Source organism: Lepus europaeus, chromosome 10 (genome assembly GCF_033115175.1).
Source record: "Lepus europaeus isolate LE1 chromosome 10, mLepTim1.pri, whole genome shotgun sequence".
Taxonomy (NCBI): domain Eukaryota; kingdom Metazoa; phylum Chordata; class Mammalia; order Lagomorpha; family Leporidae; genus Lepus; species Lepus europaeus.
The window spans coordinates 125,186,572-125,210,974 of NC_084836.1; the positions used below are offsets into that span (position 1 = coordinate 125,186,572).

The 24,403-nt window shown below is 67.2% G+C and overlaps 1 protein-coding gene across 5 annotated transcripts in view; it reads right to left on the reverse strand.

Moving 5' to 3' along the window:
* KCNQ2 (potassium voltage-gated channel subfamily Q member 2) overlaps nucleotides 1-24,403 on the reverse strand; it is a 36,374-nt gene that overhangs the window by 2,707 nt on the left and 9,264 nt on the right. Inside the window, exons 2-15 of one of the 5 annotated variants that reach the window (XM_062202427.1) lie at nucleotides 20,397-20,487; nucleotides 19,536-19,662; nucleotides 19,249-19,424; nucleotides 18,777-18,902; nucleotides 16,430-16,540; nucleotides 15,776-15,871; nucleotides 14,887-14,981; nucleotides 13,904-13,933; nucleotides 12,246-12,314; nucleotides 10,030-10,059; nucleotides 4,484-4,707; nucleotides 3,644-3,752; nucleotides 3,214-3,345; nucleotides 1,327-1,434 (exon numbers count right to left, since the gene is read on the reverse strand). In XM_062202427.1, coding sequence (XP_062058411.1) covers nucleotides 1,327-1,434; nucleotides 3,214-3,345; nucleotides 3,644-3,752; nucleotides 4,484-4,707; nucleotides 10,030-10,059; nucleotides 12,246-12,314; nucleotides 13,904-13,933; nucleotides 14,887-14,981; nucleotides 15,776-15,871; nucleotides 16,430-16,540; nucleotides 18,777-18,902; nucleotides 19,249-19,424; nucleotides 19,536-19,662; nucleotides 20,397-20,487 — 1,524 coding nt within the window. Of the gene's footprint in view, nucleotides 1-1,326; nucleotides 1,435-3,213; nucleotides 3,346-3,643; nucleotides 3,753-4,483; nucleotides 4,715-7,118; nucleotides 7,163-10,029; nucleotides 10,060-12,245; nucleotides 12,315-13,903; nucleotides 13,934-14,886; nucleotides 14,982-15,775; nucleotides 15,872-16,429; nucleotides 16,541-18,776; nucleotides 18,903-19,248; nucleotides 19,425-19,535; nucleotides 19,663-20,396; nucleotides 20,488-24,403 lie in introns of all 5 variants that reach the window. The other 4 variants (XM_062202428.1, XM_062202432.1, XM_062202430.1 and 1 more) reach the window with 4 other exon arrangements.

The following is a 24,403-nucleotide window of genomic DNA, read 5'->3' on the forward strand; positions in this document are numbered from 1 at the left end:
GCCCAGGGCCCCGCTGGAGCTGCTTCTGGGGGCTGGGAAGGGTCCTCCCCAGGACCCTGCGCCTCCCCTGCCTTTGCCTGTCCTGCCTGGTGGGGGGAGTGGATTCCCAGGCTGTCCTGCCTGGGTGGGGGATAGTGGGTGCCCCGGGCTGTCCTGACTGGTTGGGGGGGGAGTGGGTGCCCTGAGCTGTCCTGCTTGGTGGAGGGGGAGTGGGTGCCCTGAGCTGTCCTGCCTGGTCAGGGAGGAGTGGATACCGTGGGCTGTCCTGCCTGGTGGGGGGTGTGGGTTCCTAGGCTGTCCTGCCTGGGCGGGGGGTAGTGGGTGCCCCAGGCTCTCCAGCTTGGCCCTTTGCCTGGTGGGGGTAGTGAGTGCCTCAGGCTGTCCTGCCTGGTGTGGGGAGAGTGGGTGTCCTGGGCTGTTCTGCTTGGTGGGGGGGAGTGGGTGCCCCGGGCTGTCCTGCTTGGTGGGGGAGGAATGGGTGCCCCGGGCTATCCTGCCTGGTCGGAGAGGAGTGGGTGCCCTGGGCTGTCCTGCCTGGTCAGGGAGGAGTGGGTACCCTGGGTTGTGCCGCCTGATGTGGGGGGAGTGGGTGCCCTGGGCTGTCCTGCCTGGCCTTTGCATACCCCCCAGCTGCAGGTCTTCCCAGCCCACAGCCATGCCTGGAGGGACGGTGCTCCTCCTTGGGGCCCAGGGGTACACACTGGCTGAAATGCAGGTGCCCCCCGCCTGCAGCCCTGGGAGCCCTTGCGAGACCTCGAGCCATTGGCCAGTGGCCTCATGTACAGACCTGGCCGGGAGCCGTCAGACCCACCCCTCATGTCCGCACCTGCCCCGTCCCAGGGACGCATCCTCCCTGTGTCTGTGTGGGTCCAGCTCGCCCTTGACTGATGGACATGGGGGCGCAGGGGAGCAAGGAGGTCCTCGAAGTCCCACAGAGGAGACAATGTCCGCCACCCGCCCTCCCTCCTGCCATCGACGGGAGCACTCGGAACAGAGCCCCTGGGCCGGGGTCCCCTCATCTCTTCCCCGACAGTGCCAAGGCTGTGGTGAGGAGTAGCTGCGGCACCAGGCCCAGGTGCAGGGCGGCCAGTCAGCTGCCTGGGGTCCCTGGGCCGAGGGAGGGGTGTGTGGGGGGAGGGGACGGTCTCACGCATCCTCGCCGTGCGTCTGACCCTCGGGGCCGCCCTCTGCCTCTGCCCGGGAGCTGCCCGGCCCCAGCAGGCGTGGACAGTCCCGTCCCCTTGGGGAGCGCAAGGCACTGCGTCATGTGGCCTGGGCGAAGGGCTGTCCACTCCACAGAGACAAGGCGGGCGCTGGCATCCTAACCTAGGTGAGTACTGGGGTGACTCTCTCGGAGGGGCCGGGGGCCCTTTGCTGGGGTACTTCTTGTGCCGGGGAGTTGAAGGGGGCGGGGGACCCACAATCATATCTATCCTGGCAGAGTAGACAAGAAAAGAGACACCAGCAACGCATCGTAAAGCAACAGGAGCGAGTCGGCGGGGGCGGCCCGGCCGGGCCTCGGGCCGCACAGAACACGCGTGCAGCTGGGAGCAGAGTACCAGGCATGGCACGCGCGCGCTTCCCAGGGCCGGCTCACTGGTTTTGCTTTTCCAGACAGAAGGGGAAGGAAGAGGGAAGATTTAGGACGCAAGATTCTGGTGACAATACAGCGTCATGAGAGACATGGAGAGACACACGAGTCAAGGCCCTGTAGCACACTCCCATGCACACGCACGGTACACGCAAAGCACATGCACCCACATGCACAGTACCCACACACAGCACACGCACCCACACACAGCACACGCACCCACATGTACCCACACACAGCACACACAGCACCCACACAGAACACACACCCACATTCACACAAAACACGCACCCACATGCACAGTACCCACACACAGCAATGCACTAACACACAGAACACATAACCACACATAGCACACACATGCACACTCCCATGCACACGCACGGTGCACGCAAAGCACACGCACCCACATGCACAGTACCCATACACAGCACACGCACTCACACACAGCACACGCACCCACATGTACCCAAGCACAGCACCCACAGCACCCACACAGAACACACACCCACATTCACACAGAACACGCACCCACATGCACAGTACCCACACACAGCAATGCACTAACACACACAGAACACATAACCACACATAGCACACACATGCACCCACACAAAGCACACAGAACATGCACCCACACACAGCACACACACTGAACACGCACCCACATGCACAGCAGACAGAACATGCACCCACAGAGTACACGCACCCACATGCACAGCACACGTACGGACACACAGCACAGACAGAACACGCACTCACATGCACAGAACACATAGCACACGCACCAACACAGAGAACACGCACCCACATGCACAGAACACTCACCCACATGCATGGCACACACACAGCACACCACGCACCCACACACATCTAGTTGCTGCTGGGTGGGTGGAGGCTGAGCCTGGGAGGAGGCCAGATACCACCCTGGCCGCTGCCCAGAGGGACACCTTCCCCAACCTCCGCACAGCATCCCTGCAACCAGGGCTGAGGGGCTACCGACCAGCAGGTGCACGTGACCTAACAACACACGGCTCCAACACACACACGTCATACCTGTGTCTGCGTGTAACTGAAGGTGCGCGCCACTGAGCATGTGTGTGCACCTGCACATGTGGGCGGCATGAGCGTGTGCTCAGGTCCCCACACGTGTGTACAATGCACACACGTGTGACTCTGAACACAAACGAGCAGAGTCACTGATGGCCCAGCTGTTCCCAGGGCCGGGACAGGTGTCCTGCCCAGCTTCGCCTCACGTCCTGGACGAAGAGGCACCAGGTAGCACAGCTGTGGGGGGCCTTGGGCTCCCAACAGAACCCCATTCCCGACACACATGTGCACGCGCGCACATGCACATGGACGCTTGACACACAGGTGAACACAGCAAGGCAGGCGTGTGCACCACATACGCCTGAGCACACGTGTGCACCATGTGCCTGTCCACACAGTACATGCATGTGCACACATGTACGCGTGTGGGCACGCACACACACTTGCCCCCCGCAGTGCAGGTGGGGGCAGGGGAGGGATGACGGAAACACTAGAAACCACGTGGACACGGCAGAAAGCGGCCGGAAGTGGGCGTGGGCGCCCGCCCTGTCGCTGCCCCGGCCGGCCCTTGCCTGGACTGCAGGCTCTTGATGCGGGACAGCATGTCCAGGTGTCCGGCCGAGTACTGCTCAATCACGTCCATGACGTCATAGGGCCGCAGGCTCTCCTTGAACTTCCGCTTGGACACCAGGAACCGCATGACGCTGCGGGGGAGGGGCAGAGCCATGGCCACGCTCAGCGCGTGGCCACACGGGGACCCTCGTCCACCCTGGGGCCGGCAGCCTCCCGGTCACCGCACCCCCGAGGGCAGAGTCCAACACCCAGGTGGGGAATAGGGGAGGAGCCTCAGCTTTCTCCTGGCATCCGGCGGACTGCCCGCAGCGGCCACAGCCACGCCCCGTGTCCATCTGCACTTTGTCCCCGGGGTCCCGCCCTGCCCCCGGCACCCCGCAGACAGCCCGCGCCCCGTGTCCCTCCGTGCCCAGCCCCCGGGGTCCTCACCACACAGCCCGGATGCTGACTTTGAGGCCAGGCGTCAGGTCCTCGGTCACAAACTCACAGTTGCAGCTCTTGTTGTCGTCCACAGCGTCCTCCCCAGGGAGACTGGCTTCTGGGTGGAAGTAGACACGGCCGTGAGGAGCGGGGCTGAGGCTCAGACCCCACCCTCCGTCCCGCCTCCCTGCGGCCCTTGGCAGACACTGGACACAGTGGAGGTCACTCAGCCAAAATGCATGCTCTGGCACCCATGTGCCCGAAGGACGGGGCGGTTCGGAGAACACGGTGGCACTGGACAAGCAGACAGGGGAGCAGGCGGCCACAGCCGGAGCTGGGCAGGGGAAGGGGTGGCCACACTGGGCACAGGTCTTGCTCTTGGGACGTCACCAGCTGTGCTCTGACAGTGGCTGATCTCGGGGGCCGGTGCCATGGGAAGCGGGTTAAATGAGCCACACCCGCGATGCCACCTCCCATGTGGGCCACAGGTCAGGCCCAGCTGCTCCACTTCCAGTCCAGCTCCCTCCTGCCCCACGTGGGAGACCCGGATGGAGCTCCTGGCTTCAGCCTGGCCCAGCCCTGGCTGTTGTGGCCATTTGGGGAGTGAACCAGTGGGTGGAAGACCTCTCCCTCTCTGTGTCTCTTTCTTTCTCCAAAACTCTGCTTTTCAAATAAGCAAATCTTTAAAAATAAATAAAATGGTTCGTTTTACATGAATTTTATCACAGAGGACACAGACGGGACCTCCCTGCTCCAAAAGCAAACACAAGATCCTGATGCTGAGAGGGCCCCAGGCCCCGCCCCCACCCCGCCGAGGCCCCTCCCCAGCAGCCGCTCAGCCACACCCACCTTCCGAGTTCTGCCTCGAGGCAGCGCCCTTGATCCGGAAGGCCTGGCGGGCCCGGCTGCGGTCCCCGAAGCTCCAGCTCTTGGGCACTTTGCTGGGACTGTCCTCAAGGCTCTGGCCAGCACTGGGCGAGCGCCGGACGGTCTGGGCCTGGGGGGACCCCTTCCCCTTGGCGGCCGCGCCACGGGGGCTGGAGAAGACACGATCTTTCAAACTGAACTTCTGACTGCTCCCGCGGGGACCGGCAGACGGACAGACACAGAGAGACAGCAGGAGGGGTCACTCCAGAATGCCCCGGGTGTACGTGTGCCCAAGGCCAAGGCCACCCCTGCGACAGGAGGGAGACCCGGGGCCGCGAGAAACCAGCCCCCGGGGGGCTCGGAGCCACCATCGGGGAAGGAGGTACAGGCGGGGGCACAGGACAGAGGGGAAGGGCTGGCCGCTGTGTCCATCACTTCCAGCTGCCACGCGTAAACACTGAACTGCCGAGTCCCAAACGCCCGGTCCCCCCTCCAACCGCCCCCTCCCTGGAGCACCTGCTGCAAGAGGCACCAGGAGGGCACTGCCCCACCCCCACCAGAACGTGCTCACAACTCAACATCCTGGCTCGGCTCCGTTCAGGCCGCGGCCGTGATGGTCTCCCTGCCCCGTGCCCTGGCCCTGGCTGTGGGCACTGAGAAGTCCAAGGCAGGAAGCCAGAGATACTGGTTCTGGCCAGGCTGCCATTTCTGGATCCTCAGCCACTTGATGACCACAGCGACAGGTCTCATACGCCACGCTCATGGGCTCTGACGCCCCCTGGTGGCAGCGAGGGCACCGCTGCGGTCAGGAAAGCCCTGTGGCTGCTCCCTGCTCCCACTGGCGTCCCCACTATCAGCTCTCCTGAAGGGGGACCTCGCTCGTGGAGGCCACTGGACAGCTGGTTCGGCTCCAGGCAGGGCGGGTACGTGGCTGGGTGTGCCTGCCTCTCAGAGCCCTGGAGGCTCACCCGGCCACAGCGAGGGCTTGGTCCCGCTCAGCGGCCGCCAGCAGGGAGGCAGGCCCTTCAGATGTGCAGGGACGACCGGCCCACAGCACCCGGTCTCCCAGGAAGCGGCCGTGCCAAGACCATCTGTGCCAGTCAGGGTCTCGGAGGAGCCCCCGGGCATCCTGCGTCCTACAAGCACCTGGGGCAGGGGCAGTGGCTTGGAGAGGCCAGCATGGGGGTGGGGACCGGGACACCCACCCCAAGGGAAGCCTCGTTGTCTATGGAGAAGCCATGCCGGGGGCCACACCAAGGGCGGCCACGGCTTCCAGGGCTCTACCCTGCCGTGGGCTCCTCCTCACCACAGGACCAGCCCAGGGCCCTCCTGGCCGCAGTGGGCACAGCTCCAGGCCCGGTGGGAGGTTCCAGTGCCCCGAGTACTGGGTCCGACTCCCTCTCCACTCACCTCCACCTCTGGGCATGTCCAGGTAAGACAGAGTAGATGGACTCAGACCCAGGGGCAGGCTGGGGCAGAGGCCAGGAACCCATGGGTGTGGACGAGTACAAACTCACTCGGCCACACAGACGCACGGGGCCAGGAGGTGGAGCTGCACAAGGGGGCCGCACATGGACCCCCAGCTTCCAGGCCTGAGGAAGGCCGGGTCCACGGCTTCTATTCCCCAAGCACCACTGGAGGCCACAACCCGGCCCCGACAGACCTGAGGCCACCTCGGGACCCTACCCGACATGGCTGCCGGGGCCATGGCAGAGCGTACAGCCTCTGGGTTGTGGCTTTTGGACACTCAGACCCGTGGGGGGGTGTATCAAAGCAGGGACCTGCGGTTGAGCCTGGACACGTGCCTCCCACCCCTGGGCCCCCACTCAGCCTGCCTCCCAAGCCAAGGACAGAGCCGATGCACAGCGGAGTTCCCAGAGTGGCCAGGGCCTAGGTGGGCAAGGGCCATGGCCACAGCCTCCTTCCACAGGCAGGACTCTACAGTGCAGAAGCTCAGGAAGGGGGAGCCAGGGGAGCTGGGGTGGCCCCAGCCCTGGGCAGCTCAGCCTGGGCCCACAATGCACCGGGAGAGAGGGACACTCCCGAGGCTGCAGGGCAGGGCAGGGCTCAGGACGTGGACCTCTCTGGTGAGGACTCCTGCCCCTGCACCCCCACACCTCCAAACCCTCCTGGGCCCCAAGCAGACCCGGCTGTGGTCAGAAGTGCCCTGCACACAGCAGCCACACCCCGGGTGTCACCAGAGCCCACATCCCTCCCTGGGACCGCCTCTCCACTGGTAGTAGACAGCGTGTGACAGCTGTGGTGGGCAGGCGACTGACTGCGGGTCCTCCCTGCTGGAGGGGGGCCCAGGGAGGGACTGCGGAACAGGACGGAGACACAGGGACGCATGGCCTTCCCCCCTCACTCCTCAGTGCACCCCGAGCCAGGCCCACGCTGGCCAGAAACACACCCCGAAGGGCAGTCGGGCCTGAAGCCCGAGCCTCACAGCCCCAGCACCCAGCGCGGCCCCTCCCCTGCCCCACACAAGGCTCTGCTGGGCAAGGCCCCCTCCCCACACTTGAGGCTGTGGAGCTGGGGTCACCAGTGTCCCCTCGCTCGCCCGCAGGCCCTGGCGGAGGAAGGGAGGTGCTGCCGGGCACTGTCCATGGTGCCGAGTGACTGGGCAGCATCCCACAGGGACCCTGGCATGGGTGGCCTTTGCTGGGGACCAGGTGAGCCCAGGGAGCCCCAGGACGGCCGGGGACAGGGACAGGGACAGGGACACGGCGGGCTGGGCGCCGAGTGGGCTCCTGAGAAGAGGCGCCATCTTTCATGGTGTCCTGGGCCAGGACTGCTCTGGTATAACAAGCGGCTTGCAGACGCCTGGATGCAGAAGACTCTGCCAGTCCCTCTGGGGTCTCGGGGACCCCACCCTAGCACCCAGCCCCCTGGGGCACCCCAGAAAAGGCTCAGCCAGCGAGGGACGCCAGCCCTCCCCCAGCACCCTGGGGTACATTTCTGCACGTTGTTAACCAAAACCTGCAAATAAAGAAAAACTGCCAGGCTCCCCATCTCTCCTCTTCAGCAAGCAGGCCCCACCTCCTCCAGGCAGGCCCCACCCCCACCCCACCCCCGGAGCTGGGAGCTCTCGCTTCACCTGGCAGACCCTGCTGCCACCAGGCCAGGGGCCCCGGGCCCCTCCCGAGGGACCTCAGTGCCTGGGGCACTTCCTCTGCAGCCGAGGCTTCAGGGCCTGAAGGAAGGCGGCCAGCGCTAGGCCAGCGAGCTCCTGGTGCCGGCGCCGGTTCACAGAGGCCCCTCCAGGCAGGCTGTGGCATGGGAACCCCTCGCCCACCCAGGAGTTCCCAGGTGCAAACAAGCCCCACCCCCGGGACAAGAGATCCTGCTCCATGCACAGCCTCACCGCAACCACATCCCCCAAGAAGTGGCTCCCAGTGCGTGGGGAGCCCATCTCGGCCATGCAGTCCAGGGGTGGCCGCTGGGCCCCACAGGCGGCGGCGCTCACTGCCTCATGGGAGCCAAGGACCACGATTCAGGCCAGCAAGACGTACCCGGCCCCCGGCCTCCTCCCCGCCCTCCGAGGACTGCCCGGGGGGACGGGCCCAAGAGGGCAGGGCAGGGAGCCCTCTGTCACTGAGACAGCTTTGCACCGAGCGCTTGTGCCTGTGGACAGGAGAGCCCCACGGACAGCGACAAGCCAGAGCCATCACCACCAAGGGCACACCGAGTGCGCCCACCCCGCTCCTCAGCACGGAGCCCCCCACAGCCAGCCGGGGGCTCGCCACGGTGCATTGTGCCAGGACCGGGAGGCGGTCTCGGTGGCCGAGTGGGGGTCCCTGTGTCCACACCATCTGCTGGTCCAGTCCCCGCAAGGCAGGGAGTTCCCATGGGACCCGTAGAGCCTGGGGGACCGGGGTGCCCTGGGAAGCCAGCCCCACGCCCCGTGCTCCATGGAACCGGCCATCCCACTACAGCCACAATGGACAGAACCACTTCCTGTGCACCTACTGGGTGCTGGGTGCTGGAGCGAGGGCCGTGACTGCCCACGGGGGACAGAAACCTCCGGGAACAGAAGGGAGGAGACCGCCCTCAGCCCGTGGACCAGGCCCAGGCCCCCACCCCTCAGCTGTACACCAGGCGGCAGGGCAAGGGCACGGGGAGGCACAGGTGGGCGGGGCCACTGGACACCAGGGAGAGACAGAGGAGTGGGGGGCAGGGAGCAGGGGAGCCACGGAACATACCGGAGAGCCGGGGCCCGTGGGTCCTCACCTGGAGTCCTGCTTCCAGGGTCAGCCTCTCATCCCCAAAGACAGAGCAGACGAGAGAGGGGCCCGAGAAGGGCAGTGACAGTGATTAAAAGCACTTGGGGGCAGCAAGATTTCCCAGAGGGGGCAGGAGAGGGAGAGAGAGAGAGAGAGAGGCTGAGACGAGGGTCGTCGAGGGGCAGCCCCGGCGACAGCAGCGAGGGCGAGACCGCCAGCAGCCGGCCAGGGCGGGCAGAGGAGCCTCCATCCCGCCGGGCGCTAGAGGCCGCCTCTGTCCACCCTTCGGTCCAGCTGGCTCCTGGGTCGTGAAGTGAGAGTCGGGAGAGGCCACTCGCTTGGGCCCCTGGCCAGCCGCGCTGGGCACCCCTGCCCCATGTCACCGCGGCGCCTCCCCAGGGCCGACTCCCAGCCACACTGCACTGGCCGACCCACGCCTGGCCCCCGGCTCAGCTTCCTCAGCTGCTCTGCAGGTCTCGTTCTAACTGCTGCTCAGCTTCTGAGCCACCGGCCACCGGCCCCGCCAAGGGGCTGGGGACAGGGCATGTCCCCCACGCTGGGGCAGCCCCTGAAGCCCTGGTCGGCCAGGCCCCTCCACCCCGGGAGGCCCTGGCAGGCCGGGTCAGGCCGGATGTGGGGGACCTGTGGCTCACAGGCGCTCGCGAGCCCAGCAGGGAGTTTGTGAACGACCTTGGTTCTCCTTGGCCAGGCGAGCAGCAGGTCCCACCTTTGCCCCACGCCAGGGCCGGCCCCGTGGCCCCCACACGGGGGTCCCGGCCTTCCCCTGCCTGAGCAAGCAGAGCCGGGGGCCAGCAGGCACACAGGGAGCGAGAAGCAGGTTCAGCACCTGGCCAGCACCTTGGCTGGGGGAAGGGCCATCCCCACCTCCCCAGGAGCACAGGGGCCCCTGAACCTCGCCACAGAGATGCTCAACAACCCAGATCCTCTGCTAGGGGTGCTGGCAGGCCCTGGACGCTCCCATGCCCGCCCCAGACTGGCAGCCGCCCACCCACAGGAGTCTGCCGGGCTCGGCAGTGCCTGCAGGGACAGCCCCCTTGGAAACCTCTGCCTGGGGGGCTGGGTCCTGGCCAGGTGGGGAGCCTCCCAGAAGCCCCCAGGTGGGCCCAAAGCGCAGGGTGGCGGCCGTGAGCGAGGGAGTGACGTAGGGACCCTGGGCGCCCCAGGGAGCACGCCCAGAGCCCCCACCGCAGCCCCGCCCCGAGACAGGCGCTGCACACAGAGCAAGACGGGACGCTGTGCAAACACACCCACGCCAGAGGCAGCGGGAGGCAGCAGGGCACTGACCTTGGCGACGGCTCGGGCTGAGGCTCCTTCCTTCAAAGAGAAGAGACGAGAGAGTTAGCACCGGGTCGGGCGCCCCTCCCCCAGTGCCAGCCCCACCCCTTCTGAGGGAGGCGCAGGCCCCACCACGTGAGGTTTGTGCTCAGAATCCCAGTGCAGGCTCCAGCTTCCTGCCCGTGTGCACCCTGGAGGCGGCGGGGATGCTCAGGTAGCTGGGTCCCTGCCACCTGCGTGGGAGACTGGGCTGCGAGCCCCGGCCTGGCCTGGCCCGCCCCCGCACCGCCCCCGGGCCCGCCCCGGCCCCACCCCGCCCAGCCGCAGCTACTGCAGACATCTGGGGAGTGGCCCAGCAGAGGGCAGTTCTGTGTCCGTCTCCCTGCCTGTCTCCCTGCCTCTCAATTACACAGATAACCAGGCTCTGCCGAGAGCTCGCTCTGCGGAGGCCGGCGGCACCCCAGCCCTTCGTGACCTCATGGATTTCCCCATTCTGGCTGATTTTGCACCAGGAGCTGAGTCGGCCACGAGTCCATCGGTCAGGTCCCCCAAGGCCAGTCTGCCTGGCCTCGTTCTGCCCGGCCCCTGCTGGGCCTGGGGTGGACTGCTCCTGCCAGTCCCCTGTGTATGACGAAGACTGGCGGCCGGGCCCCTGCCTGGCTCTCGCTGAGGGGCTGGGGGCGGGGGTGGTGCTGCAGGTGAGCCGCGCAGAGGCCCTGGGGGCTGTGTCCACGGACGTCCCCGTGCCAAGTGGGCTCTTGGGCGCCGCTCCAGACCTGCTGCACAAGCCCTGGCTGCGTGGGCGTGTGCACAGGCAAGCATGTGGCTGCTCTGTGAACCGCGGCCACCTTGGCCCCCTGGCCCTCTGCTGGGCAGGGTCCCTCCCTCCCCTCAGAGCAGCTCTCTCTGGGGAGAGCCCAGAGCAGGACACAGGGGCAGCGGCTCCCCCGCCAGCCCTGGCCTTGGGCACAGCTCTGGGCCCTGTCCAGGGCCCTGCACTTCACCCTCACTGGTTTCTGGGAAGCCTGGCAGATGCCCCAGGCCTGGGCCTCCTCCAGCTGCCGGGGGCCGGGGCAGCTGGGCTCCGCGCTGCTCCTTCGTTTCTCCCTGGCTCTCGTCTGTCTGACGAGCACAGGGGCTGGGCTTGGGGCCCACCTGGAGAACTTAGGACAACCTCAGCCCCACATCCTTAACTGCACGACCTCCGTGAAGACCACCCCCAAGCTCTCAAGTCCCGGTTTCTCCCTCTGCTCTAGAATTCACCGCCAACAACAGGAAGTCGGTCGCTGGGAAAGCAGCCGAGCTGCCACTCACCAACCCACACCCACCAAGGGAGCACCCACGGCTCCCGGAGTCCTTGCCAGAAGCACCCTGCCCCCCAGCCTCCCCCGCCAGCCTCTGCCACCGCCTCCCAGACCATGCTACCCAAGACAACGGATTCTTGACCAGCCCTGGAGGCCAGAGGTCTGAGCCCCGCCCCTCCCAGCCCCCAGGGCTCCAGGTGACCCCAGGTGGCAGCAGGTGCTCTCCGCCTCCATCTCCCTGGGGCTTCCCCCATGTGCACTCCACACCTGTCTCTCCTGGCAAGGACCTGGGACCTGGACTTGGGGTCCACCCAGGCAATCTGGGGGGCTTTCCTCTTGAGATCAGGCACAGGTTCCAGAGCACAGAGCTTTCTCTGGGGGGCAGGGACCACCCTCCTGCCTGCCGGTCTGCAGAGACGCCATGGTGCCCTCAGCACAGGACCACGGGACGCTCACTCTCCAACCTCCCACTGAGCAGACCAGTCCTGCTGCACCCCCATGTCTGTACCTCCCAAGTCTGTACCCCATGTCTGCTCCCCATCACTACACCCCCATGCCTGCACCCCCATGTCTGTACCCCATGTCTGTACCCCCGTGTCTGCACTCCCCATGTCTGTACCCCATCACTACACCCCCATCACTGCACCCCCATGTCTGTACCCCATGTCTGTATCCCCCGTGTCTGCACTCCCCATGTCTGTACCCCGTGTCTGCACTCCCCACTCCCCATGTCTGCACCCCTGTGTCTGTACCAGCCACTCCAGGTCAAAGATTTCGTGACAAAAGGAGAGCCAGCAGCCCGTGGCTCCCGCTCCCAGGTCCCTGTCCCTCCCAGCCAGCGGCCCCCCAGAGAAGGGTCCTGGCCAGGTGAGCAGAGGCAGAAGCACGAGCAGGCTGGCTGGGCCCGGAGGCCCGGCTGACCTGAAGGCGAGCCCGGACTTGCTCTTGAGGTTCCTCAGCAGCTCCAGCTGGTTGAGTGGCGGGATCAGCCTGGGCGAGAGGAGGCGGCCGTGAGCATCCACCCCATACATGCGGGCACGGTGTGGCCCCTGACCCCGGCAGCCAGGGACGGCAGTGAGCAGCAGCGCCAGGGCCCCCGAGCAGAAAGGGGACCACCGAGCCGCCCCACACAGCCAGGGTCCCCGGCCCTCCCTGCAGGCAGCCCCACCTGTGCCCAACATCTGATGGTGCCACAGCCACGGCGGCAAGACCAGAGACAGGGCCCGGGGCCCCAGCCCTCCCCGGAAGATGAGGCTGTGAGTCCCCTACCCAGGTGCGCGCCACCCTCCACCCCGCCCACCCGCCCTCTGCACCTTCACTGCCAGGCCCCACCCCTGCCCGCTCCACCCCTCTTCAACCCCTCAGCTCCCTGAAGGTGCCACCCACAGCCCCGAGCACCCCCAGCCTCGAGAGGCGCCCCTCCTCGCACCCCCTCCACTCCTCTCGGCCCCCACCCCGCCCAGCATCCTGGCCATGCCCCTGCTCAAATACTTGGTGGCCCCTAAGAGCAGGGCTGCTGGCTCCAGAGGGCCTCTGTCACACCCAGCTGCACTCCTGGCTCTGACCTCCCCTGCCCCTCCACCTGCCCAGAGGGCGGCCCCCCGGCCTGCGTGCCCCTAAGCAGGCTGAGCAGGGCCCACACCTGGCCCCATGGGACCCTCTGCAGGCCCCACAGACCTGTGAGCCCACCCCCACCTGCTTACCCCCAGGGCTGCCCACCTCCCAGGGGTCAAGCAGGACACAGGCAGTGGGTTAGTGAGCCGGCGCCACGCCGAGCAGAACCCCAGGTGGGCGGAGTCTGCCCAGGAGCTCAGCAACCTCCCCATCCCCACCCGACAGCTCCCTGCCCCGCCCACACAGGCCTGGGTTAGACAACATCAGAGCCGGACGGGCACCATGCCTGGACACTCAGGGCAGCAGGGGCCGACGTGGGGGCCAGGGAGGGCATAGACACGGGGACAGCCACAGGGTCAGACGCAGGGGACACAGACGCGGGGTCAGATGTGGGGGTGGGGCCTTGGCAGGGCCAGACACAGCCCCGGTCACCGGGGTGGTGGTGGAGGGCGAGGAGAACGTGCCACACTGGGGCTCTGTGGGCACTGGGGCCTGACCGTGGCACTGCAGGAGCCGACAGGGCCTGAGACAGGCCTCCCATGGGCAGCCTGGTGGGGGGAGGTGCTGGGTGCACAGCAGGAGCGTGCTGGGTGGGGGTCACTCGGGGAGGAGCCCACGAGGGCTGGACAAGGTCAGCCACAGCCACGCCCATCCCACGGTGCCCAGGGCTGGGCTCCAGTCGAAGCTCCTGGCACCCTCCGGAGCCAGGCCCCAGTATGGCCTGGACAGCTGCCCAGTGGACACCAGTGGAGCAACGGGACTCCCCTCCCTGCTGCTGGGCAGCTGGGGGCCCCAGTGCGGGGGGCTGAGGTCAGGGAACGAAACAGGAAGCGGGACTGGGGGAGGGGGGAGGCACAGGGACCAGGGGAGGACACGGGGTGGGGGGGAACCAGACGCTGGCCGGGTGCAGGGCCACGCCCAGACCACAAGGACCACACACAGCTTCCGGCCCATGCAGCTCCTACCTGGAGGCCCCGTAGGTTTGAGCTTGCGAGCTTTACAAGGGGGGAGCGGGGATTGTGGAGAACGGGATAAGAAAAAGAAAATGGAAAAGAGCGGGGGGGGGGGGGGAGGACAACAGAACAAAGAGAATTAGCTCCGGGTTGGCCAGGCCAGGGGCGCTGTGCCCAGGCCCCGGGCGGGGTCTCCCAGGAGGTGGGGGGTGCAGGATGCTGGGTGGGGGGAGAGTGGCCCCCACCTTTGCCCCAGGTGACAGTGCACGGAGGCATACAGGTGGGGGTTCTGAGGCCATGGCCCTCAGACGACCTCCCCACCTGCTCCGCACCTGGGACAGGTAAGGGGAGTCCCTGGTCTGAGAAGTCGGACCCAGCCCCACACGCCCCAGAACAGGGCAAGGAGGCGGCCTGCTGCGCCCTCAGGGGCTCTGGGCCCTGGACACAGCCCCAGTGTGTGCTCCGTGGGCCTCGGCCCCTGTCCCCGGCCTCAGCCTGGCCCAGCCCAGTTGTGTCACATCCGCCGGCTACTGCGGAAACAGCCAGAAACAGCTGGGGGCTCTGAGCAGGGGCTGTGCCCACGGCCCGGGGCTGCTCTGCCTGCTCCCCCAGGGAGGCTCTGCTGTGTACCCCAGGTTCCTCTGCCTGCACCCCCAGGCTGCTCCGCCCCAATCCCCAGGTCTCTGGGTCCTGGCTGGAACCTGGCCGCTCCCCTGTGCCTGCGGGTCCACCAGGCCGTTACCTGGTCCAGGCCCTCGGGGGCGGGGCTTGTCTTCACGCTCACCACACCCACAGCCAGGGACAGAAAGCAAAGGGGCGGGAAAATGAGGATGAAAAACGAAACGCTACAAAACAAAGAACAAAATTAATACCCGGAAATGAGGCACACACAGCTCCTCTGTGAAAAATGCATTTCAAAGAAAAAAGAACCAAAAATCAACAAAGCGAAAACTGAGCGATGACCAGAGGCGGGGTCCAGGCAGCGGCGGCGGTACCTGTACATGGGCACGGTCACCGTGCGCTCGTAGTACTGCCAGGTCGAGTGCAGGTCCGTGCGCGACAGGTTGGTGGCATAGAACCTCCAGGCCGACTGAGGGACACAAGGCCCAGGAGAGGGTCAGCGGGGCCTGGGCACGCAGGGCAGGGGCCGCCGCACCCCCAGGACAGCCGCAGGGTCCACCCACAGGGCCGGGCTCCGGCTGCCTCCCGTGCAATCTCCCCCACACACATGAGCCTCATCCGTGCCCAGGGCGGCTCCTCCAGCTGCCGGGGCTGAGTGAGGGGCGGCCAGCAGCAGCCGGCTGCTGTCCTGCTGGTCATCTCCTGCCCCGCCCAGCACCGCTTTGCAACTGGGTCACCCAGGCCTCTGGCCCCTCCAGGCCTGGGGCGGCTCAGACCCCGGGCAGGTCAGCTGCCCCCAGAGGAAGGCGCTTGTGGGGGAGGGGCAGCCAGGTCCCCCCCCCCCTCTCTCATTTCCATGGAGATGACAAAATCCATGGGCAGAAAGTGCAGGCTGGACACAGGGCCAAGACCACGTGCACCAAGGCCCCAGTCAGCGAGGACAGGAGAGCCCAGGGCCTCTAGCCAGCAGGAGACCCTACGAGAGGCCTGGTGGGTGTGGCCGAGGGTTCCAGGCCTCGGGACACCCCAGCCAGGCCAGCCCCACCCCTTCGACACCCGGCTGAGCGCAGCGCAGGCCGGCACAGTGCCTGCCGCCCAGAGCCTGCTCACCACCTGGGGGCCCCTGTGCTGGGGGCCGTGGGGATGGGGCTGCTGCTGTCCCCCCACCCGGTGTCTGAGGTCTCCCAGCAGACTGAGACCTCCTTGCCGCACAGGGACAGGGCGTGGCCCCGAGAGGACAGGCAGGCCCCAGTGCCGGCTCACCTGGATCAGGCCAGCGGCCGGGTTCCGCCTCTTCTCGAAGTGCTTCTGCCGGTGCTGCTCCTGCACCTTCAGGGCAAAGCCGGAGCCCAAGATGCCCTGCGAGGGGCAGGGTCAGCCCAGGCCCAGGGCCACCCGCCGCAGCCCAGCCCGCACCAGGCCCCTGGGCACCGCCTTCCTGCGCCCCCAGGCCGTGGGACCAGGCTGGGTACCCCTCGGGCATGGTCAAGGAGGAGCCTCCAGTCACAGAAGCGCTGTGTGAGCCGGTGGAAGGAGCCCCTGGAGGCCACAGCCCCCCGCCCCGCCCTGCTGCAGACAGGGACCCGAGTGAGCCTTGGGTCCCCTGGAGACCTGGCAGTGCCTGGGCGGAGCCACCAGGGACCAATAGCCGAGTGGGAAGGCAGATGTGGGGAGGCCTGGGGGCCTGGGGGCCAGGAGACCAACCCCAGGGCACGGCTTCTCAGGCAGCCCCTGCTCGGGCTCTGTGGGGAGGGGGCCTCCTGCACCGCAGCAGACCCTGCTGGGGAGCCCCTCCTCTCACTGCTCTCCCAGGGGGACCCGACCAGCAAGGGCGGCTGTGGCCACCCTGGGAGCCTGCACGACCCCCGGGAGAACCAGAGGCCCCCACCCCAAGGGTGGGAGGGACCCAGGACTCACTGCAGGCAGCGCGAAGAAGGAGACCCCGATGAGGGTGAAGGTGGCGGCCAACAGCCTCCCGTTCCAGGTCTGGGGGTACTTGTCCCCGTAGCCGATGGTGGTCAGGGTGATCTAGGGACAGCGCATACTGGTCATGTGGCCAGGCCCGCAGTGGCCACCACGGAGACCCATGACCCTCAGCCAGTCTGCTCCATCGCCCAGGGCCCACACGAGGCTCGGTGGCTGACCTTCAGGGCACCTGGACTCCACCTGGGCCCTGGGCTGGGGCAGATAAAGGCCACCCGCTCCCTGCTGTCCACACGAGGTTCCATGAGGCCAGGGTCAGCGCCGGCCACCTTCACCCCTACAACACCACCGGACCCCCACGTCCCCTCCCCTGCATACTGGAGGGGTGGTCACCCCGAGGGCCAGGGGAGCAATGACACAAATCCCACCGGGGGGCAGAAGTAAGGGGAAGTCCCCCCAACCCAAGGGCTGGGGTCGAGCCTGCGACAGCTCCGAGGTGGGGTGGGGGCCCAGGAGAGGCAGCAAGGCCGGAGAGACCTGGAGGGCGGAGGTGGGGCCGCACCAGGGCCGGCCGAGGCCAGAGAAGCAGCTCGGGGACACCTGGCTGGGAGGTGCGGGGAGGCTAGCAGAGGCAGACAGGAGGTGACCGCGGAGGGGCAGGAGGTGGACGCCCCCCAGAGAGGAGTGTGGGGGCTCTCAGGTCCCTCGGGAGGTCCTGGGACCCTGATCTCTCAGACACATGAGGCCAGGATGGGCCTCCCTGCTGACCCACAGGAGCTGAAGCAGCTCCCCAAGGGTCTGGTGGCGAGCAGGGCCCAGGTGGACAGGTCTCCAGGACCGGACGATGGGCACAGGAGGAGGCAGGGAAGTCGGGCGTCAGGCACAGCCCCTCACCCAGACAGACCCTGCCAACTAGAACTGAGCACGCAGGAGACTGGCCACAGGCAGCAGGTGAGGCCAGGGAGACCCCTCTGACCACAGAACCTCCCCTTGGCTGGGATCCCAGCACGACCTGGGTCACCCACTCCTCTCCACCCAAACATCTATTCTGAGGACGCAAAACCCTAATCCGCTGCCGTGCCCCCCAAAACCTCAAGTCTGACAGCAAAGGAGACCAAAAGGTGGGGTGATGGGAGAGGCAGATGGGGCCAGGGGTCAGCCTGTGTGGATGGGAGAGGCAGATGGGGCCAGGAGTCGGCCTGCGTGGACAGGAGCCAGGGAACCCCATGGCACCTGAGCTGTGTCCCTGGAAATCTGCACCAGCCTGGACAGCCCCACCCCAGTCACGAGTGCACCCACTTCTGCACCTGCTCCCTCAAACCAGGAAGACCCCAGACTGAGGAAGTCAGGGCCACAGCCAGGGCAGGCCCAGCTGGGGAGGGTGAGGGGTGGGACCCCCAGTCCTGGGACCACAGCTTTGGGGGACTCGGAAGGGGCCAGCAGAACGTGGACAACGAGGGTCACTGTGTTGGGCACTCCAGCGCGGCCTGCTCTCTGTGACCCAGAGATGACCCCGAAGAAAGCCGGAGTGGGCATGGCGGGGCAGAGTGTGCCATGGGGGGCAGAGTGTGCCACGGAGGGGGGGCAGTGGGCCTTGGGAGGGACAGAGGGCTATGGGGGGAGAGTGGGCCGTGGCGGGGTTGGAGTGGGCGGTGGCGGGGTTAGAGTGGGCAGTGGCAGGGCAGAGTGTGCCACAGTGGGGCAGAGTGGGCCGTGGGAGGGGGCAGAGTGTGCCACAGGGGGGCAGTGGGCCATGGTGGGGACAGTGGGCCGTGGTGGGGAGAGTGGGCCGTGGCGCAGTTGGAGTGGGCCGTGGCGGGGAGAGTGGGCCCACTCTGAACAACAGGGCAGCAAGGCCTTCTCAGAAACCCTGAGCAAAGCACAGATGCTGGGGTCCACAGGTGCAAGGGCAGGGGCTGGGCCGGGAGCTGGTGGCCCTGAGTGGGGGCTACAGCCTGGAAGGTGAAGCCTGGGGGAGCCAGAGAGGCCCTGCCCATGAGGAGCTGGACTGGGGCCAGGACAGGGGCAGCTGCAACGCCACAGGGGCCCCCAGGACGGAGCTGACTCCACCCAGGCCCCTGCTCCAAGTGCTGCCCTTCCCCTGTCTTGGTCCTGCACCCCTGGCCCCTCTCTTCTTGTCCAGTCCTGCGTGAAGCAGGCGCAGTGGGTGAGGGGCACGGTTAGTGCGGCGGGGGAAGAGGACCCCACGGCCTCCCCCACCGAGGTGAACCGCAGCCAGCACAGCCATTGTGGCCAGGGGTGGGCAGGATCCCCCAGTGGACCGAGCAGGCAGAGCAGGGTGGGTGGCAGGAGGGCGGGGGAGTGAGGGCAGTGGACTCACCAGGCCCCACCAGAGCGCGTCCGCGTAGGTGTCAAAGTGGTCATTCTCCCCCTTCTCGGCCAGGTACACCAGGAACGAGGCCAGGATCAGGCAGAGAAAGCCGATGTACCAGGCGGTGACCAGCTCCTGCCCGGCAGGTGCACAGCTGGCGTCAGCACACCCAGCAGCTGGCCAGTGCCCTGCCTGCCCGCTAGGAAGGAGATGCCCAGCATGGCTGCACCCCACATCCACGGCGTCCAGGGAGGGATGGGAGTCCCTCCCCCCGCTGCCTGTCCTGAGATGACTCAGGCAGCAAGTGGGGAAGGGGCTGCGTGGGCAAGCAGAGCCCACCCGGGGCGGCCTCAGCACAGCCAGACCGGGCAGGACCCTGGGGCAGGGACGAGGCGGAGTCTGCACTCGGGCTGGGCGCGGGCAGAGCGCCACGGAGTGGGCGTGAGGCCAGGCACCCCCGGCCCACCCCAGGACCCCTCACCTTGCTGTGGGCGTAGACCACGGAGCCCAGCAGCTTCCAGGTGCCGCCCCTGCGGTCCATACGGATCATGCGCAGGATCTGCAGGAACCGCAGGCTGCGCAGCGCCGAGGTGGCGAAGACGTTGCCCTGGGAGCCGGCGGCCAGCACCGCGATGGAGGCGACGAGCACCATGATGTCTGCGGACGGCGAGGGCGCGGCTGGGCCATGGCCGGGGCCAGGACGGACCCCCGCCTCCCCTCCTCCGGAAGCCGCCGTCCCCGCGTGCTGACGCCCCCGCCGGGACTCACCAATCACACAGAACGGCTTTCGGGCAAACTTGAGCCGCCCCCTCCAGCCGCGGTACCGGCAGCAGCAGCCAGCGGCCCAGATCCGCACAAAGTACTCCACGCCGAACACCACGATGGTCACGATTTCCTGCAGGGAGGGAGCCGCTGGCGCCACGAGCAGGGACGGGGCCACGGCGCCCGGAGCCTCAGAGGACCTGCTCAGCCCCCCCCCCCAACTCAGCCTCCGTGAACGGGGCGGGGCCTGTGCCAGGCTGGGCTGAGGGTCCGGGTGGCAAGGGCACCACCTTCTGAGCACATGCAGGACAGGGGGCAGGTGGGCAGGGGCGGGGCTTTCTGGTGGCCCTGAGGGGCCATTTCCCGTTACCAACAGCAACACCAAAATCACACTCCCGTTGCCATGGCGCCCACACAGGGAGCTGCTGTGAGCATCACAGCCCTGCCCCAGGCTCCCACCTCTACAGGGAGCACCCCCAGACCCTGGGGGAGGGGAAGGCGGGGCCAGAGTGGAGGGTGGGGTTGTTGTGTGGTGTGACATCACCAGGAAGAGGGGATGCGGCTCTCAGGTGCTGTAACATCACAGGGAAGGGAGGGGGAGCGATGACATCATGGGGAAGGGAGGGCGGGGCTGCCAGGGCTGTGACATCACCAGGGAGGCGGGGCTGAGTTACTCGCCCACTGGGTGGCTGGGGCTAGCCTGGTACTGAGGGTTTTGGGGGGAGGGGAGGCTGCTGGGAAGGGGCTAGGGGCCACTGTGGGGGGCCGCTGGGTCAGCACAGCCTCCTTGTGCGCAGGGCCTGGTGGTGCGAGGGGGTCCGTGCCCCAGGACCACCCTGGGCCCTGGAGGTGGGGGCGGGGGCTCACCAGGATGTAGAGGGCGCCCTCGGAGCTCTTCTCGTACTCCTTGATGGTGGAGAAGACGGACAGCACGAGGCAAGAGAAGACCAGGAGGAACCTGGGGGCGGGGAGGGGCTCTCAGGGCCGGCGCCAGGCACGGGGACCCCAAGGACGCACTGTCCCCACCCCCTCTGCTGTCAGCCCTGAGGGCCCCGGCTTAGCCACATCCCCAGGACTGGGGCAGAACGGGAGCCCTGTGTCCGCCCTGCCCAGGGCACAGAGCTCCACCCCCGTGCTGGCCTTGTCCTGGAGGGCAGCAGGCTCGGGTTCGCATCCGGCAGGAGCCTCGTTGTCCGCCAGTCTCTCCTCCCCCCACCCTTCACCATCCTCTACTGAGCCCAGGTCCCGCCAGAGTGCTCCCCGGCGCCCTGGCTCCTGCGGGCCTGCAGTGGGCTCGGCTGCCTGCCCCGCCCCAGGGAGCCGCAGAGGGAAGCAGGACCTCGTCCCACCCACGGTGCGCCCCGGGCGGCCGGAGCTGGCCGGAGTGCAGGGCGAGGAGGCCAGGGCTGCGCTGGCTGGAAAACCTGCGTCATCCACAGGAGTTGACCTGGGATGCGACAGGGACAGGTCCAGGCGGTCAGGGAGTCCTCCCAAGTGCTCCCTGTGGCAGCGTCGGCCAGTGTCCACACCAGCCTGCCCCACCGTCCTGCTCTGGGCTCCTGTCCTGGAGTTCGACAACGGAGCCTGCCCCTGCCCTGGGGTCACCAGAGGCAGACCCTCCCCGACTCACAGAACCTCCCTTCGCCCCGCCCAGCCCTGACCCAGCCTGTTCTCCCTCACTCTGGCCCTGCCCACAGTCCACCTGTCCTGCCTGCTGGCCCCGCCCACCCACGGCCCAGCTGACCTCCCTCCTGCTGGCCCCGCCCACCCATGGTCCAGCCTGCCACCCTGCCTGCTGGCCCCGCCCACTCATAAGGTGGAATGTTCCCCAGACCCCCCCCCCAGCAGGTCTGGGCACTGACCATGATTAGGGGGGCCCCCCAACCCAGGTGACTTGAGCCCCTGGGCAGCCACAGTGGACAGAACACGCCCACCTCACTCCCCACAGTGGGCTCTCGATCTGGGACCTGGGTTGTGTGGGGGACACAGGAGCCCACCCTAGACCTTTGTGGGAACAACCACTGGGCGGCTGCGGGACTGGGGGCTGGAAGAGGCTTAAAGACAAAACGTGAGGCTCACAAAACGTGCGCCCCGGACACAGCGGGGCCCGGAGCCTCCTCCTTGGGTGACGTCACGCCAGCCCTGCTTGAGACACGCTGTGGTCACTTCCTGTTCCCTCCATGACCCCTCCCCGGGCAGACGAGCCAGCGAGGGAGGGGGGACAGACCCCAGGCACAAGGAGCTATCGGGACCAAGTGAAAGGTCAGGACCCCCCAAAGGCTGTGGCAGTAAGGGCCTGGAGGGACCTGGGGGGCGGCCTCTGCGCCCCCACCTGAGCCCTGGGCGTGGGGGGAATGCAACTCAGCAGGACAGCACGCCCCCTCCCGCCCCCAGCAGGTCCCCCACAGCCCACCAACACTCAGCCGGCTGCACCCATCTCTGCCGATCTGCGGGGTCCCCGCTGCACCCAGCGTCCACCGACTGAACACACAGCCACATCTGATTCCTGCCCAGCCACTGGGTGCCACGAACCTGACCGGCACCAGTGAGCGAGGACACGGGGCCCTGGCAGCAGGACCGGCTGACTCAGCAGTTGGGGCGGACGCGCCCTGATCAGCGCCCACGGACAGGGCCGTGGGGAGGCGGGGAGCAGGCGCCGCCCTCGCCCCCAGCAGGTCCCATCCACGCCACTAGCAGGAACCGGGGCTCCTGTGCCAGCAAGGACGTCAGGGCCGGCCCCGCCCGAGGCCCCAGCCTGGGAGCAGGTGGCGTCAGGGTCCCTGCAGGCCGAGGCTGAGGGCCCAGGGCTGTGCGGGAACCGACTCGAGCCCACGACATCCGCAGCTGGACAGCCTGGCCCCGTACCACACCCCTCCCTCGTCTCCCCAGCTCCCCGGGGCCGCCGCGCCTGCGCCCACAACGGCTGACTCGGGGTCTCTCCCTTTCTGGCCGGCGTCCAGCACCCAGGGCCCAGGGAGGCGCCGCCTGCTTGCTGACCACCTCCAGCCCCAACGCAGGCCAGCAGCTGAGGGTCCCCTGATGCTGTCGCCCGAGCTTCCCGGCCCTGGGCGGAGGCGCTGGCAGCGCCCGCTGGCACAGACTGAACACCGCAAAGAAACGGTCACATTTCAAACTGCAATTAATTTCCTTCGCTCATTAGGCGATTTATTCAATTACCCGGCCCTGAGCACCGGCGACCGCCCCGCGCCTTCTGCTCTGACTCCCGGCTGCCTGCTGGTGTCTTCTCTGACGCGGTCAGTGGGCAGGGAGCGGGGTGGACAGGGGCTTCCCGGCCTCAGGTCGGGGCCCAGGAGGACTGGGCGGTGGCGATTTTGGGTCAGGACACAGCAAGGGCACCAAAGCTTGGCTCAGTAGCGTGGACAGGCAGACCTGGCAGGCTTCCCGGAGGAGGCGTCCACAGGGCAGGACCCTCAGGGGAGGGGAGGGGTGTGGCTGGGAAGACCAGCTCCTCCCACCAGGAAGGCACGCCTGCAAACTAGGAAAGAACCAAGGTCCCACGATGACCAGGCCCTGTCAGACAGGCATCCCAGAACATTCCGGAAACTGGAGACAGGCTTCGTGTGGACGAGGCCGAGACGTTCCCGTCGGAGCCGTGGAGCACCCTGGAAGGTCCGGCTGCGGCCTCAGAGCCGAGCTTCATTTTCCACTTTTGGGAGAGACGGCTCCACACGCAGGAGCACTCAGGGGGCTGGGGGCTGGGAGACTTGGGGGGACACATCGGGAAGAGTGCTTGGGAAAGACGAGGTGTCCGGGGCTGGCGGTGTCGCACAGTGAGTAAAACCGTCACCTGCAGTGCTGGCATCCCATATGGACCCCGGTTCCAGTCCCGGCTGCTCCACTTCTGATCCAGCTCTCTACTGTGGCCTGGGAAAGCAGTAGAAGATGCCCAAGACCTTGGCCCCTGCACCCACGTGGGAGGCCCGGAAGAAGCTCCTGGCTCCTGGCTTCCTATCAGCTCAGCTACAACCATTGCAGCCATCTGGGAAGTGAACGAGTGGATAGAAGACACCTCTCTCTCTCTCTCTCTCTCTCTCCCCTGCCTCTCTCTATGCCTCTCTCTAACTCTGCCTTTCAAATAAATACATAAATCTTAAAAAAATAGACAAGGCGTCTGTGCCCAGAGTCGGGGTGGTGCGCGGGGCTCTGCCCCCCACTCAGATCAAGCGAGAAACAGACCACCTGAAAAGCCAGAGGTTCCGTCTGCCCCCTGGGACCTCCCACCTGGGCCCCGTCCCAGGACCCCCACCACAGGGCCAGGGACAGCCTGGGTGCTCAGAGGGCCGAGTGTCCAGGGGCCTTCGGCTCGGCCCGACCCCCACGGGCCCCGACCTGGCCAGGGGGGCAGGTGAGGAACAGGAGCTCCGGGCCACAGAGCCACGGCCACCCGCTCTGGGCAGGAGAGGCCAGGCAGGGCAGCCAGCAAAAGCCGATTATGATACCAATCCCTGGAGATGTCGCCAAAGACACAGGCACAGTCCTGGGGCCCAGATGGGGAGGCGGGGACCTGGGACAGTCCGGGCCACGGCTGTTGCGTGGGGAACGGGCACTGGGAGCCACTGAGTCCCACACATACAGCCACGTCCAGTGGCAAGAGGGACCACAGGGAGGGCGGAGGCCACTCTGCAGGGCCTGAGCTCCAAGCAGAGCCAGGGTCCCCTAAAGAGTGGGGCTGGGGCTGGGGAAGGGGCGTGGGTGCTGTGGGCACACAGTGGCCAGAGCCCCATCAGGCCAGAAGCACCCCCAGGGGCCGCAGGAGGGTGTGGGGGTGCACCCCGTGTGCCTGTCCTTGCCCTCGAGGGAGCCCCCAGGGACAGACGCCTGCTGTCCCCACCCCACCATCCCTGAGCAGGCCG